Source organism: Panulirus ornatus, chromosome 62 (assembly GCF_036320965.1).
Source record: "Panulirus ornatus isolate Po-2019 chromosome 62, ASM3632096v1, whole genome shotgun sequence".
In the NCBI taxonomy this organism is placed as follows: domain Eukaryota; kingdom Metazoa; phylum Arthropoda; class Malacostraca; order Decapoda; family Palinuridae; genus Panulirus; species Panulirus ornatus.
The window spans coordinates 7,244,532-7,261,847 of NC_092285.1; the positions used below are offsets into that span (position 1 = coordinate 7,244,532).

Genomic DNA, 17,316 nt, shown 5'->3' on the forward strand with positions numbered 1-17,316 from the left:
TCTATATATGTATATATATCTTTTCTTTCTTTCATACTATTCGCCATTTCTCGCATTAGCGAGGTAGCGTTAAGAACAGAGTGCAGAACTCCCTCCCCGTACAGTACAAGGGCCCCACAAATGTAGAACTCCCTACCCGTACAGTACAAGGGCCCCACAAATGTAGAACTCCCTACCCGTAGAGATGAAGCCCACACGAGTGCAGAACTCCCTCCCCGTACAGTACAAGGAGTATAGAACTCCCTCCCAGAACAGTATGAGAGATGGGGCTCTACAAATGTAGAACTCCCTCCCCGTACACTACAAGAGATGGGGCCCCATGAGTGTAGAACTCCTAGATGGGGCACCATGGGTGTAGAACTCCCTCCCCGTACACACACACACACACACACACACACTAACGCATCACAGAACATAATAACAAGAACACATAACATCTCGGGAGGTTGGGAAGTTGGGGGGGGAGAATTTAGGGAGGAGGGGGAAAATTAAGGAAGGAGGGGAGAACTAGAGGGGGAGAAAATTAAGGGAGGAGGGGGGAGGGGGAGAATTAAAGGAGGAGGGGGAGGAGAATTAAGGGAGGAGGGGGGAGAGAATTAAGGGAGTATGGGGAGAACTAGAGGGGGAGAAAATTAAGGGGGGGAGGGGAGAATTAAGGAGGAGGGGAGAATTAAGGGAGAATTAAGGGAGGAGGGGGAGGAGGAGAATTAAGGGAGGAGGAGGAGAATTAAGGGAGGAGGAGGGGGAGAATTAAGGGAGGAGGGGAGGAGAATTAAGGGATGGGGAGGAGAATTAAGGGAGGAGGAGGGGGAGAATTAAGGGAGGAGGGGGAGGAGAATTAAGGGATGGGGAGGAGAATTAAGGAAGGAGGGGGAGGAGAATTAAGGGAGGAGGGGGAGAGAATTAAGAGAGGAGGGAGAGAGTTAAGGGAGGAGGGGAGGAGAGAGAATTAAGGTAGGAGGAGTGGGAGCATTAAGGGAGGAGGGGAGGAGAGAATTAAGGGAGGAGGGGGAGGAGAGAATTAAGGGAGGAGGGGGAGGAGAGAATTAAGGGAGGAGGGGTAGGAGAGAATTAAGGGAGGAGGGGTAGGAGAGAATTAAGGGAGGAGGGGAGGAGAGAACTGAGGGAGGAGGGGGAGGAGAGAATTAAGGGAGGAGGGGTAGGAGAGAATTAAGGGAGGGGAGAGAATTAAAGGAGGAGCGGGGAGAGAATTAGGGGAGTAGGAGGGGGAGAATTGAGAGAGGAGGGGGAGAATTAAGGGAGGAGGGTGAGGAGAATTAAGGTAGGAGGGGAGAATTAAGGGAGGAGGGTGAGGAGAATTAAGGTAGGAGGGGAGAATTAAGGGAGGAGGGTGAGGAGAATTAAGGTAGGAGGGGAGAATTAAGGGAGGAGGGGGAGGAGAATTAAGGTAGGAGGGGAGAATTAAGGGAGGAGGGGGAGGAGAATTAAGGTAGGAGGGGAGAATTAAGGGAGGAGGGGGAGGAGAATTAAGGTAGGAGGGGAGAATTAAGGGAGGAGGGGGAGGAGAATTAAGGTAGGAGGGGAGAATTAAGGGAGGAGGAGGAGGAGAATTAAGGTAGGAGGGGAGAATTAAGGGAGGAGGGGGAGGAGAATTAAGGTAGGAGGGGAGAATTAAGGGAGGAGGGGGAGGAGAATTAAGGTAGGAGGGGAGAATTAAGGGAGGAGGGGGAGGAGAATTAAGGTAGGAGGGGAGAATTAAGGGAGGAGGAGGAGGAGAGAATTAAGGAGGTGGGTTGGGGTGGGGGGGTAGATCTATAATGATCACCCACTATGAATCACACACTCCCCCATCCCCCCATTTTGGCAAGGATGCATCAAGATATTTCACAATAATGATAATAAATGTGAAATTATATTTATATATAATTCAGACCAGAGACGTTTGCAACGATCGAGATAAAGGAAGAAATGGCCGATGCCAACACCATCCCCCCCCCCCCCCCCCGCACGCATTTCACATCAATAACTTTTTTTTTTCTTTTAAATCCGGATTTTCTCACATTAATGGTAGGTAACAGTATTATTTATTCTCTCTCCAGATAAATAAACCAACTCGTTCGCCATTATGATATTATCATTATTATTATAATTATTGGGTAATGCACCTCACCCCCCCCGTGATAGGCCATCGACCCCCCCCCCCCCCCAGCGTTCGGCGGGAGGTAAACATCCGGATTAATCCAAACGATAACTTCACGAAAATCCGGATTGGTCCGACATGAATGGTAGGAAGTAATATTATTATTTTTCTCTCTACCAAGTTAAGTTATACACCCCCGCGGGTCCGCCACTCATAGTATAATTAACTCCTTGGATCATGCACTTAATACCCCCCCCCTTTACCCCCCACCCGCCCTCTGTAGCGTTTAAATCTTCCGCCGCCCATTGGACCCTCGCTGACCAATAGCCTTCGTCGGCGGTCGTGACGTCACCGCCAACCGAGCTCTCCGATTGGTGGGAGTACAGCTGATGATGGTTCTTCTGGCACGTTCGATGGCGAGTGAAAAGTGTGTATATATATATACATTACCCGGGTCGAGACTCCAACCTGCAGAGGACAGTAAAGTGTGAGGGAGTGAGGAAGGTGAAGTGCACATTAAGTCGGAGGATTTACCATAGCCACTTGTGCTACGAAATATCGTAAGGTAAGTCCACAAAATAAAAATTCGTGCAAAATCTAGTGACTATTCCAAGATGGCGTCGATTGTGATTATAATTGAAAGGTTAATATCTGGGGGCGCAAACCTTTAATAAAATAATAACTGCTGTATATTACATAACAAAGAGGGTACATCAAGATCTATTGTACCGAAAGTTAAGAAAATCTTCATGAAAATTATATAATTAATGAGGGAATTTGAAAAACATTATAAACATTTTAATAAAAGAAATTAATATCGCGTTGAGGACACAGCTCGACGATTCTTAATGTTGGACATTATTAAACTATGTCATATGTAGCGTCAATGGCTACACGAATCCCAGCTTACAAGTTAGCACATTTAGCTAAAGTGAGCGGGTTCAGCGCCTCCTCCTTAATTACCAAATATACTTAAGTAGGAATATTCCTTTCAATTTACGAGAATTCATCTGTAGCATTAAGCTAATGTTAGCGGGTTTAACTCAGTTAAAATGCACATTAAGCTAATGTTAGCAGGTCAAACTCATATAAAAAGCACATCAAGTTAATGTTAGCGGGCTTAACTCCTCAGTTAAGAAGCACATTAAGCTAATGTTAGCGGGTTTAACTCCTCAGTTTAAAAGCAAATTAAGCTAATGTTAGCAGGTTTAACTGTTAAAAAGCACATTGAGCTAATGTTAGCGGGTTTAACTCCCGTTAAAAAGCACATTAAGCTACTGTTAGCGGGTTTAACTCCTCAGTTAAAAAGCACATTAAGCTAATGTTAACGGGTTTTACTCAGTTAAAAACCATACTAATCTAATGTTAGCGGGTTTAACTCCTCAGTCAAGCACATTAAGCTAAGGTTAGCAAGTTTAACACCTCAGTTAATTAGCACATTAAGCTAATGTTAGCGGGTTTAACTCCTCAACGACCAACTACACTGTAGTTTTAAGGTCATATTTCTCTCTCTTATTGACGAGAAGTTTCCCTACATCAGTTAAATGATTACGACAGCAAACTGAAAGTAGATTAAACATCATTAAGGTAAAACTAGTTTTTATTTAAATGATTAAACTGTCATTATAGGTCTAACGGATCTTAAACCTAGGTTATCTAGGTGACTAAACTGTCATTAAAGGTTTATTAATCTTAAACCTAGGTTATCTAGGTGACTAAACTGTCATTATAGGTTTATTAATCTTAAACCTAGGTTATCTAGGTGACTAAACTGTCATTAAAGGTTTATTAATCTTAAACCTAGGTTATCTAGGTGACTAAACTGTTATTATAGGTTTATTAATCTTAAACCTAGGTTATCTAGGTGACTAAACTGTCATTAAAGGTTTATTAATCTTAAACCTAGGTTATCTAGGTGACTAAACTGTCATTAAAGGTTTATTAATCTTAAACCTAGGTTATCTAGGTGACTAAACTATTATAGGTTTATTAATCTTAAACCTAGGTTATCTAGGTGACTAAACTGTCATTAAAGGTTTATTAATCTTAAACCTAGGTTATCTAGGTGACTAAACTGTTATTATAGGTTTATCAATCTTAAACCTAGGTTATCTAGGTGACTAAACTGTCATTAAAGGTTTATTAATCTTAAACCTAGGTTATCTAGGTGACTAAACTGTCATTATAGGTTTATTAATCTTAAACCTAGGTTATCTAGGTGACTAAATTGTCATTAAAGGTTTATTAATCTTAAACCTAGGTTATCTAGGTGACTAAACTGTTATTATAGGTTTATTAATCTTAAACCTAGGTTCTCTAGGTGACTAAACTGTCATTAAAGGTTTATTAATCTTAAACCTAGGTTATCTAGGTGACTAAACTGTTATTATAGGTTTATTAATCTTAAACCTAGGTTATCTAGGTGACTAAACTGTTATTATAGGTTTATTAATCTTAAACCTAGGTTATCTAGGTGACTAAACTGTCATTAAAGGTTTATTAATCTTAAACCTAGGTTATCTAGGTGACTAAACTGTCATTAAAGGTTTATTAATCTTAAACCTAGGTTATCTAGGTGACTAAACTATTATAGGTTTATTAATCTTAAACCTAGGTTATCTAGGTGACTAAACTGTCATTAAAGGTTTATTAATCTTAAACCTAGGTTATCTAGGTGACTAAACTGTTATTATAGGTTTATTAATCTTAAACCTAGGTTATCTAGGTGACTAAACTGTCATTAAAGGTTTATTAATCTTAAACCTAGGTTATCTAGGTGACTAAACTGTTATTATAGGTTTATTAATCTTAAACCTAGGTTATCTAGGTGACTAAACTGTTATTATAGGTTTATTAATCTTAAACCTAGGTTATCTAGGTGACTAAACTGTCATTAAAGGTTTATTAATCTTAAACCTAGGTTATCTAGGTGACTAAACTGTCATTAAAGGTTTATTAATCTTAAACCTAGGTTATCTAGGTGACTAAACTGTTATTATAGGTTTATTAATCTTAAACCTAGGTTATCTAGGTGACTAAACTGTCATTAAAGGTTTATTAATCTTAAACCTATGTTATCTAGGTGACTAAACTGTCATTAAAGGTTTATTAATCTTAAACCTAGGTTATCTAGGTGACTAAACTGTTATTATAGGTTTATTAATCTTAAACCTAGGTTATCTAGGTGACTAAACTAAGCTTTGTCTAGTACATGTTTAAACTAGATTAGATTAGGCGTCTACATCAGGTTCAAGCTGTGTGATGGTAGTACCGAAGCTTGGGATAAGCTTAAGCTTAGTCATGGCGTCAGTAAACTGGGACAAGGTTAGCGTCAGCTTAGTCAACTGGCATAAACCTAAGCTTTAGCGTCAGCTAAGTATGACTCAGTACACTAGGATACGCTCAGCTTGAGTTAAGCGATGGTTCAGTGAACTACGATAAGCTTAACCTCAGCTAAGCGATGGTTCAGTAAACCAGGATAAGCTTAAGCTGAGTCATGACTTCTCAAGGAGAAACTAGGATAAACTTAACATCAGCTTAGTCCACTGGGGGGGGGGGGAGAGGAGGGAGACAGGCAAAGCAAGCTTAGCTTTGCCTAAACCTCAGCAAAGCCTTCGTCAACAGGGATAAGCTTGGACACCCTACCTCACTCAACCGTGTGACCCAAAAACAAAACAAACCCTTAAACCCTTAAACTTAACCTAAAATTTTAAGGGGTTGAATCCGCTTTGACCCACAGCTAAACTTAACCTAAAATTTTAAGGGGTTGAATCAGCTTTGACCCACAGCTAAACTTAACCTAAAATTTTTAAGGGGTTGAATCAACTTTGACCCACAGCTAAACTTAACCTAAAATTTTTAAGGGGTTGAATCAACTTTGACCCACAGCTAAACTTAACCTAAAATTTTAAGGGGTTGAATCAACTTTGACCCACAGCTAAACTTAACCTAAAATTTTTAAGGGGTTGAATCCGCTTTGACCCACAGCTAAACTTAACCTAAAATTCTTAAGGGGTTGAATCAGCTTTGACCTACAGCTAAACTTAACCTAAAATTTTTAAGGGGTTGAATCCGCTTTGACCCACAGCTAAACTTAACCTAAAATTTTAAGGGGTTGAATCCACTTTGACCCACAGCTAAACTTAACCTAAAATTTTTAAGGGGTTGAATCAACTTTGACCCACAGCTAAACTTAACCTAAAATTTTTAAGGGTTGAATCCGCTTTGACCCACAGCTAAACTTAACCTAAAATTTTAAGGGGCTGAATCAGCTTTGACCCACAGCTAAACAACCTAAAATTTTTAAGGGGTTGAATCCACTTTGACCCACAGCTAAACTATACCTAAAATTTTAAGGGGTTGAATCAACTTTAACCCACAGCTAAACTTAACCTAAAATTTTTAAGGGGTTGAATCAACTTTGACCCACAGCTAAACTTAACCTAAAATTTTAAGGGGTTGAATCAACTTTGACCCACAGCTAAACTTAACCTAAAATTTTTAAGGGGTTGAATCAGCTTTGACCCACAGCTAAACTTAACCTAAAATTTTTAAGGGGTTGAATCAACTTTGACCCACAGCTAAACTTAACCTAAAAATTTTAAGGGGTTGAATCAACTTTGACCCACAGCTAACGACCCTTAACCACCACCTCGCTAACGACCCTTAACCACCTCTTTCTCTTTGACCCAGGGATGGCCTACCCTTAACCACCTTTCTCTTTGACCCAGGGATGGCCTACCCTTAACCACCACCTCGCTAACGACCCTTAACCACCTTTCTCTTTGACCCAGGGATGGCCTACCCTTAAGCACCACCTCGCTAACGACCCTTAACCACCTTTCTCTTTGACCCAGGGATGGCCTACCCTTAACCACCACCTCGCTAACGACCCTTAACCACCTCTTTCTCTTTGACCCAGGGATGGCAGCTCCGGCTATTGGTATTGACCTGGGAACGACCTATTCGTGTGTGGGTGTCTTCCAACATGGTAAGGTGGAGATCATTGCTAACGACCAAGGTAACAGAACCACCCCATCCTACGTGGCCTTCACCGATACTGAGAGACTCATTGGCGATGCTGCTAAGAACCAGGTACAACATCACTTATGACATCACTTAATAAACGGGATAAATGACTTATGTGGGGATAAATGACTTAATAAACGGGATAAATGAGTTATGTTGTGACCATACTCGTTAATAAACGGGATAAATGAGTTAATAAATGGGATAAATGAGTTAATAAATGGGATAAATGAGTTATGTGGGGATAAATGAGTTAATAAACGGGATAAATGAGTTATGTGGGGATAAATGACTTAATAAACGGGATAAATGAGTTAATAAATGGGATAAATGAGTTATGTGGGGATAAATGACTTAATAAACGGGATAAATGAGTTAATAAATGGGATAAATGAGTTATGTGGGGATAAATGACTTAATAAACGGGATAAATGAGTTATGTGGGGATAAATGAGTTAATAAACGGGATAAATGAGTTATGTGGGGATAAATGACTTAATAAACGGGATAAATGAGTTAATAAATGGGATAAATGAGTTATGTGGGGATAAATGACTTAATAAACGGGATAAATGAGTTATGTGGGGATAAATGACTTAATAAACGGGATAAATGAGTTATGTGGGGATAAATGACTTAATAAACGGGATAAATGATTTAATAAATGGGATAAATGACTTAATAAACGGGATAAATGAGTTAATAAATGGGATAAATGAGTTATGTGGGGATAAAGGACTTAATAAACGGGATAAATGAGTTATGTGGGGATAAATGACTTAATAAACGGGATAAATGAGTTAATAAATGGGATAAATGAGTTATGTGGGGATAAATGACTTAATAAACGGGATAAATGAGTTATGTGGGGATAAATGACTTAATAAACGGGATAAATGAGTTAATAAACGGGATAAATGAGTTATGTGGGGATAAATGACTTAATAAACGGGATAAATGAGTTATGTGGGGATAAATGACTTAATAAACGGGATAAATGAGTTAATAAATGGGATAAATGAGTTATTTGGGGATAAATGACTTAATAAACGGGATAAATGAGTTATGTGGGGATAAATGACTTAATAAATGGGATAAATGAGTTATGTGGGGATAAATGACTTAATAAACGGGATAAATGAGTTAATAAATGGGATAAATGAGTTATGTGGGGATAAATGACTTAATAAACGGGATGAGTTATGTGGGGATAAATGACTTAATAAACGGGATAAATGAGTTATGTGGGGATAAATGAGTTAATAAAGGGGATAAATGAGTTAATAAACGGGATACATGAGTTATGTGGGGATAAATGAGTTAATAAACGGGATAAATGAGTTAATAAATGGGATAAATGAGTTATGTGGGGATAAATGAGTTAATAAACGGAATAAATGAGTTATGTGGGGATAAATGAGTTAATAAACGGGATAAATGAGTTAATAAATGGGATAAATGAGTTAATAAACGGGATAAATGAGTTATGTTGTGACCATACTCGTTAATAAACGGGATAAATGAGTTATGTGGGGATAAATGACTTAATAAACGGGATAAATGAGTTATGTGGGGATAAATGAGTTAATAAATGGGATAAATGAGTTACGTTGTGACCATACTCGTTAATAAACGGGATAAATGAGTTATGTGGGGATAAATGACTTAATAAACGGGATAAATGAGTTATGTGGGGATAAATGAGTTAATAAACGGGATAAATGAGTTATGTGGGGATAAATGACTTAATAAATAGGATAAATGAGTTATGTTGTGACCATACTCTTTAATAAACGGGATAAATGAGTTATGTGGGGATAAATGACTTAATAAATAGGATAAATGAGTTATGTTGTGACCATACTCGTTAATAAACGGGATAAATGAGTTATGTGGGGATAAATGACTTAATAAACGGGATAAATGAGTTATGTGGGGATAAATGAGTTAATAAATGGGATAAATGAGTTACGTTGTGACCATACTCGTTAATAAACGGGATAAATGAGTTATGTGGGGAAAAATGACTTAATAAACGGGATAAATGAGTTATGTGGGGATAAATGAGTTAATAAACGGGATAAATGAGTTATGTGGGGATAAATGACTTAATAAATAGGATAAATGAGTTATGTTGTGACCATACTCTTTAATAAACGGGATAAATGAGTTGTTATCGCACTCGTTTATAAATGGGATAAATGAGTTAATCTGTTCAGTGATCGCACTCATGAATAAATGTGTTAATATGTTCAGCGATCACACCCATGAATAAATGGGATAAATGAGTTAATATGTTCAGTGATCACAGAAGGTAATACATGGGATAAATGAGTTCATCTGTTCAGTAATGAGACGAGAATAAATGGGATAAACTTGTTAATGTTCAGTGATCACGGACGAGAATAAATGGGATAAATACTTCAATCTGTTCAATGATCCCAGATGAGCATAATTATATGTAAATCTTCAGTGATCCCAGATGAGCATAATTATAAGTATTTTCACTATGGCTCCACCACCTCCTGTTCTTCAGTGATCCCAGATGAGCATAATTATAAGTATTTTCACTATGGCTCCACCTCCTCCTGCTCTTCAGTGATCCCAGATGAGCATAATTATAAGTATGTTCACTGTGGCTCCACCTCCTCCTGTTCTTCAGTGATCCCAGATGAGCATAATTATAAGTATGTTCACTATGGCTCCACCACCTCCTGTTCTTCAGTGATCCCAGATGAGCATAATTATAAGTATTTTCACTATGGCTCCACCTCCTCCTGCTCTTCAGTGATCCCAGATGAGCATAATTATAAGTATGTTCACTGTGGCTCCACCTCCTCCTGTTCTTCAGTGATCCCAGATGAGCATAATTATAAGTATGTTCACTGTGGCTCCACCTCCTCCTGTTCTTCAGTGATCCCAGATGAGCATAATTATAAGTATGTTCACTATGGCTCCACCTCCTCCTGTTCTTCAGTGATCCCAGATGAGCATAATTATAAGTATGTTCACTATGGCTCCACCACCTCCTGTTCTTCAGTGATCCCAGATGAGCATAATTATAAGTATTTTCACTATGGCTCCACCTCCTCCTGCTCTTCAGTGATCCCAGATGAGCATAATTATAAGTATGTTCACTGTGGCTCCACCTCCTCCTGTTCTTCAGTGATCCCAGATGAGCATAATTATAAGTATGTTCACTGTGGCTCCACCTCCTCCTGTTCTTCAGTGATCCCAGATGAGCATAATTATAAGTATGTTCACTATGGCTCCACCTCCTCCTGTTCTTCAGTGATCCCAGATGAGCATAATTATAAGTATGTTCACTATGGCTCCACCTCCTCCTGTTCTTCAGTGATCCCAGATGAGCATAATTATAAGTATGTTCACTATGGCTCCACCTCCTCCTGCTCTTCAGTGATCCCAGATGAGCATAATTATAAGTATGTTCACTATGGCTCCACCTCCTCCTGCTCTTCAGTGATCCCAGATGAGCATAATTATAAGTATTTTCACTGTGGCTCCACCTCCTCCTGTTCTTCAGTGATCCCAGATGAGCATAATTATAAGTATTTTCACTATGGCTCCACCTCCTCCTGCTCTTCAGTGATCCCAGATGAGCATAATTATAAGTATGTTCACTGTGGCTCCACCTCCTCCTGTTCTTCAGTGATCCCAGATGAGCATAATTATAAGTATTTTCACTATGGCTCCACCTCCTCCTGCTCTTCAGTGATCCCAGATGAGCATAATTATAAGTATGTTCACTGTGGCTCCACCTCCTCCTGTTCTTCATGATCCCAGTGAGCATAATTATAAGTTGTTCACTGTGGCTCCACCTCCTCCTGTTCTTCAGTGATCCCGATGAGCATAATTATAAGTATGTTCACTGTGGCTCCACCTCCTCCTGTTCTTCAGTGATCCCAGATGAGCATAATTATAAGTATGTTCACTATGGCTCCACCTCCTCCTGCTCTTCAGTGATCCCAGATGAGCAAAATTTATAAGTATTTTCACTGTGGCTCCACCTCCTCCTGTTCTTCAGTGATCCCAGATGAGCATAATTATAAGTATGTTCACTGTGGCTCCACTCTCCTGCTCTTCAGTGATCCCAGATGAGCATAATTATAAGTATGTTCACTATGGCTCCACCTCCTCCTGCTCTTCAGTGATCCCAGATGAGCATAATTATAAGTATGTTCACTATGGCTCCACCTCCTCCTGTTCTTCAGTGATCCCAGATGAGCATAATTATAAGTATTTTCACTATGGCTCCACCTCCTCCTGTTCTTCAGTGATCCCAGATGAGCATAATTATAAGTATGTTCACTGTGGCTCCACCTCCTCCTGTTCTTCAGTGATCCCAGATGAGCATAATTATAAGTATGTTCACTATGGCTCCACCTCCTCCTGTTCTTCAGTGATCCCAGATGAGCATAATTATAAGTATGTTCACTATGGCTCCACCTCCTCCTGTTCTTCAGTGATCCCAGATGAGCATAATTATAAGTATGTTCACTGTGGCTCCACCTCCTCCTGCTCTTCAGTGATCCCAGATGAGCATAATTATAAGTATGTTCACTGTGGCTCCACCAGCTGTTCTTCAGTGATCCCAGATGAGCATAATTATAAGTATGTTCACTGTGGCTCCACCAGCTGTTCTTCAGTGATCCCAGATGAGCATAATTATAAGTATGTTCACTGTGGCTCCTCCTCCTGCGTCAGTCTAGGTACATAACCCAGTTCGTTGTGTCCTCCTGCAGGTGGCCATGAACCCCAACAACACAGTGTTCGACGCCAAGCGACTGATCGGGCGCAAGTTTGAGGACCCGACGGTACAGAGCGACATGAACCACTGGCCCTTCACCGTCGTCAGCGACGGCGGCAAGCCCAAGGTCAAGGTCGAGTTCAAGGGCGAGAACAAGAGCTTCTTCCCTGAGGAGATCTCCTCCATGGTGCTGACCAAGATGAAGGAGACAGCCGAGGCGTACCTGGGCTGCACGGTGAAGGACGCCGTCATCACAGTGCCCGCCTACTTCAACGACTCCCAGCGTCAGGCCACGAAGGACGCCGGCACCATCGCTGCCATCAACGTCCTCCGGATCATCAACGAGCCCACGGCAGCCGCCATCGCCTACGGCTTGGACAAGAAGCTGGGCGGCAGAGGCGAGCGCAACGTCCTCATCTTCGACCTGGGCGGCGGGACCTTCGACGTCTCCATTCTGAGTATTGACGAAGGCGTCTTCGAGGTCAAGTCCACCGCTGGGGACACCCACCTAGGCGGGGAGGACTTCGACAACAGGATGGTCACCCACTTCATGCAGGAGTTCCAGCGCAAGTACAAGAAGGACCTGAAGGGCAACAAGCGCGCCGTCCGACGCCTGAGGACGGCCTGCGAGAGGGCCAAGCGAACCCTCTCCTCCTCCACCCAGGCCAGCGTCGAGATCGACTCGCTCTTCGAAGGCATCGACTTCTACACGAGCATCACGCGCGCCAGGTTCGAGGAGCTGTGTTCCGACCTCTTCCGCGGGACGCTCGAGCCCGTGGAGAAGTCGCTCAGGGACGCCAAGCTGGACAAGGCCGGAATCCACGAACTGGTTCTGGTGGGCGGGTCCACACGCATCCCCAAGATCCAGAAACTCCTGCAGGATTTCTTCAACGGTAAGGAACTCAACAAATCCATCAATCCTGACGAAGCTGTAGCGTACGGCGCTGCCGTCCAGGGTGCTATCCTGCGCGGCGACCAGTCGGAAGGCGTGAAGGACGTCCTGCTCCTGGACGTAGCGCCCTTGTCCCTGGGCATCGAGACTGCGGGCGGCGTCATGACCGCCCTCATCAAACGCAACACGACCATCCCCACCAAACAACAACAGGTCTTCACCACGTACGCAGACAACCAACCAGGAGTACTCATCCAGGTGTACGAAGGAGAACGCGCCATGACCAAGGACAACAACCTCCTGGGGAAGTTCGAACTAAGCGGCATCCCGCCGGCCCCGCGCGGGGTCCCGCAGATCGAGGTGACCTTCGACATCGACGCCAACGGCATCCTGAACGTGTCCGCCGTGGACAAGTCGACGGGCAAGGAGAACAAGATTACCATCACAAACGACAAGGGTCGACTGAGCAAAGAGGAGATCGAGCGCATGGTGGACGAGGCCGAGAAGTACCACGAAGAGGACAGCAAACAGCGCGAGCGAGTGGAGGCCAAGAACCGACTGGAGGCCCTCTGCTTCAACGTCAAGTCCTCCGTCAGCGAACCTTCCGTCGCCGACAAGCTCTCGGCCGACGAGAAGCGAGCCATCGAGGAGAAGGCGCAGGACACGCTCAACTGGCTGGACGCCAACCAACTGGCCGAGAAGGAAGAGTTCGAGTACAAGATGAAGGAACTGGAGCAGGCGTGGCGCCCCCTGGCCAGCAAGGTGCACGGCCAGGGCGGCGGAAGCGCCCCTGGAGGTGGGGCTTCCTCTGGCACGGGGCCCACCGTAGAGGAGGTCGACTGAACACCACACCACACCACGAAACACACATACACACACACACACACACACCAGCAATATGTAATAATACACAGAGAGAACTGTATGTTAGAAACTGCAACAATGCGTGGCTAACGAATATATATATATATATATATATATATATATATATATATATATATATATATATATATATATACATATATATATATATATATATATATATATATATATATATATATATATATATATATATATATATATATATATATATATATATAAATTATGCTTTCAACAAACTAGCGAATAAATATTCTATTACGATATCGTCCATATTAACTGTGTCTTTGTCATCACTAAGAGCACAGTTCAGTATTTCCTTAGCTATACTATGCAACTGTATTCTGTGAATGCACTAGTGTATTAAGATTTATTTTTACTTATTAAAGCTATAAGGAAAAAACTAGTTTCAAAGACCTGAGAGAGAATATTCACTCTTGTGAAAGTGAATATCTTTCCTAACTTCACATTAAAGGTAAACTTTTATATATATATATATATATTGCTCTGTCGCTGTCCCCCGCGTTAACGAGGTAGCTCAAGAAACAGACGAAAGAATGGCCCAACCCACTCACATACACATGTATGTACATACACGTCCCCACACGCAAAAATACATACCTATACATCTCAACGTATACATATATATACACACACAGACACATACATATATACATATGTACATGATTCATACTGTCTGCCTTTATTCATTCCCATCGCCACCTCGCCACACATGAAATAACAACCCCCTCCCCCCTCATATGCGCGAGGTAACGCTAGGAAAAGACAACAAAGGCCCCATTCGTTCACACTCAGTCTCTAGCTGTCATGTAATAATGCACCGAAACCACAGCTCCCTTTCCACATCCAGGCCCCACACAACTTTCCATGGTTTACCCCAGACGCTTCACATGCTCTGGTTCAATCCACTGACAGCACGTCGACCCCGGTATACCACATCGATCCAATTCCCATTCATCACAGGGCCATTACAATGGTGGTTCAGTCAACAGTGCGTTGCTATAAATCTAAATAATCCCAAAATTGGCATATCATTCCGAAATTTAATCACACCCAACGCTTAAGTTTGATCAAATACGATCCTAAGCTGCTTATGATATACGAGAATATGGCTATGTACAATGATGCTATAGTCAGGTTATATATCATAAATAATCTAATAACAAACTCAAGGTGGAAAAGAGACGACAAATAATAATGATTGAGCCACAGCTTTGTATATATGTAATAAAACTATATATGTACAGAACCACGTAGGGATGACTGAGCCACAGCTTTGTATATATGTAATAAAACTATATATGTACAGAACAACGTAGGGAGAGCTTAGCTGTCTGTCTCCTTGTCCTCGCCATTTACCTTACGTTTTCCTCACCATTTCCCTTACGTTTTCCTCGCCATTTACCTTACGTTTTCCTCGCCATTTCCCTTACGTTTTCCTCGCCATTTACCTTACGTTTTCCTCGCCATTTACCTTACGTTTTCCTCGCCATTTACCTTACGTTTTCCTCGCCATTTACCTTACGTTGTCCTCACCATTTACCTTACGTTTTCCTCGCCATTTACCTTACGTTTTCCTCGCCATTTCCCTTATGTTTTCCTCGCCATTTACCTTACGTTTTCCTCACCATTTCCCTTACGTTTTCCTCGCCATTTACCTTACGTTTTCCTTGCCATTTACCTTACGTTTTCCTCGCCATTTACCTTACGTTTTCCTCGCCATTTACCTTACGTTTTCCTCGCCATTTACCTTACGTTTTCCTCGCCATTTACCTTACGTATTCCTCACCATTTCCCTTACGTTTTCCTCGCCATTTCCCTTACGTTTTCCTCACCATTTCCCTTACGTTTTCCTCGCCATTTCCCTTACGTTTTCCTCGCCATTTCCCTTGCGTTTTCCTCGCCATTTCCCTTACGTTTTCCTCGCCATTTACCTTACGTTTTCCTCGCCATTTACTTTACGTTTTCCTCGCCATTTACCTTACGTTTTCCTCGCCATTTACTTTACGTTTTCCTCGCCATTTACCTTACGTTTTCTCCATTTATCGATAAAGAAGTTCCCAGTAAATATACCTGGAGTTTATTGGACATAAACACTTGAATTCCTTGGGACACATTACCCTCAACATGGCCGCCAGACTATGTATTTTGAAACTGGTCTGGACATATTATATATTCGGTTATATTTTTCTTTTTCGTTTGTTCAAAGAACTTAATATTCAAGCAACGACATTTGGGCTTGCCCAACCATTCCTATTTTTTTCCCCTCTCTTCCCTAAAAACAGCCAAAGATTTAGACTTCAAACATAACTTTACAAATAAATATATATATATATATATATATATATATATATATATATATATATATATATATATATATATATATATATATATATATATATATATATATCCCTGGGGATAGGGGAGAAAGAATACTTGCCACGTATTCCCTGCGTGTCGTAGAAGGCGACTAAAAGGGGAGGGAGCGGGGGGCTGGAAATTCTCCCCTCTTGTTTGTTTGTTTTTTTTTAATTTTTCCAAAAGAAGGAACAGAGAAGGGGGCCAGGTAAGATATTCCCTCAGAGGCCCAGTCCTCTGTTCTTAACGCTACCTTGCTAATGCGGGAAATGGCGAATAGTATGAAAGAAAGAATATATATATATATATATATATATATATATATATATATATATATATATATATATATATATATATATATATATATATATATAAGGGAGCTGATATAAATTAATAATGGAGATGAATTCCCTTGCATCCTAACCATACCAATTTCACTCCCATTTCTCAATAGTGCACTTTAAACCAGAAAGTTGTGGTTGGGAAATTAACATACCTATAGTTAAAAAAAAAGAAACAAATTAATATACCTGAAATACAAGGCAGGTAATACGTGTTGGCAATCCAATCTAATATACCAAACTTAACCCTATAAAAAATATATCGATCAAAACTACGTAAATTAAAAATCCATCCTAGCTAAAACTGTCTTCACACCTCATATTATGTCCTTCTGTCTCATACGAACGCAATGGAAATCCCTTACTTCATAGCAGTCCAATATAGACGTCCAAGTGTCTATATTCTATGCCAGCTTCTATATCAAAATAGACATATGGTCAGAGGAGAAAAAGGGGAGAATTTGACGTCTATTGAGATAAACGAGAGATAAGGTGATCCCACGGAACACGGGAATGTTTCACTCACACACTGAGGACCTCTCTCTCATCCATGATATATTTATTGATTATGCTTTGTCGCTGTCTCCCGCGTCAGCGAGGTAGCGCAAGGAAACAGACGAAAGAATGGCCCAACCCACCCACATACATATGTATATACATACACGTCCACACACGCACATATACATACCTATACATCTCAACGTATACATACATAGACATATACATATATACACATGTACATCATTCATACCTGCTGCCTTTATTCATTCCCGTCGCCACCCGCCACACATGAAATGACAACCCCCTCCCCCCCGCATGTGTGCGAGGTAGCGCTAGGAAAAGACAACAAAGGCCACATTCGTTCACACTCAGTCTCTAGCTGTCATGTAATAATGCACCGAAACCACAGCTCCCTTTCCACATCCAG

General features: G+C 41.2%; 2 protein-coding genes across 2 annotated transcripts in view; one reads left to right on the top strand and one right to left on the bottom strand.

Moving 5' to 3' along the window:
- Positions 1-17,316, bottom strand: part of Sans (SAM_USH1G_HARP domain-containing protein Sans) — a 201,120-nt gene that overhangs the window by 164,748 nt on the left and 19,056 nt on the right. The gene's annotated exons all lie outside the window — the stretch shown is intronic.
- LOC139745814 (heat shock 70 kDa protein cognate 4-like) lies at positions 2,523-13,847 on the top strand. The gene is made up of 3 exons (XM_071656390.1): positions 2,523-2,666; positions 7,023-7,195; positions 11,893-13,847. The coding sequence occupies exons 2-3, from the start codon at positions 7,025-7,027 to the stop codon at positions 13,630-13,632; spliced, it is 1,911 nt and encodes a 636-aa protein (XP_071512491.1). The 5' UTR covers positions 2,523-2,666; positions 7,023-7,024; the 3' UTR covers positions 13,633-13,847.

Coding starts and splice junctions, on each gene's coding strand:
- LOC139745814 (XM_071656390.1), top strand. CDS start 7,025: ATGGCAGCTCCGGCTATTGGTATTGACCTGGGAACGACCTATTCGTGT. Junction 7,196..11,892: donor GCGATGCTGCTAAGAACCAG/GTACAACATCAC, acceptor GTCCTCCTGCAG/GTGGCCATGAACCCCAACAA.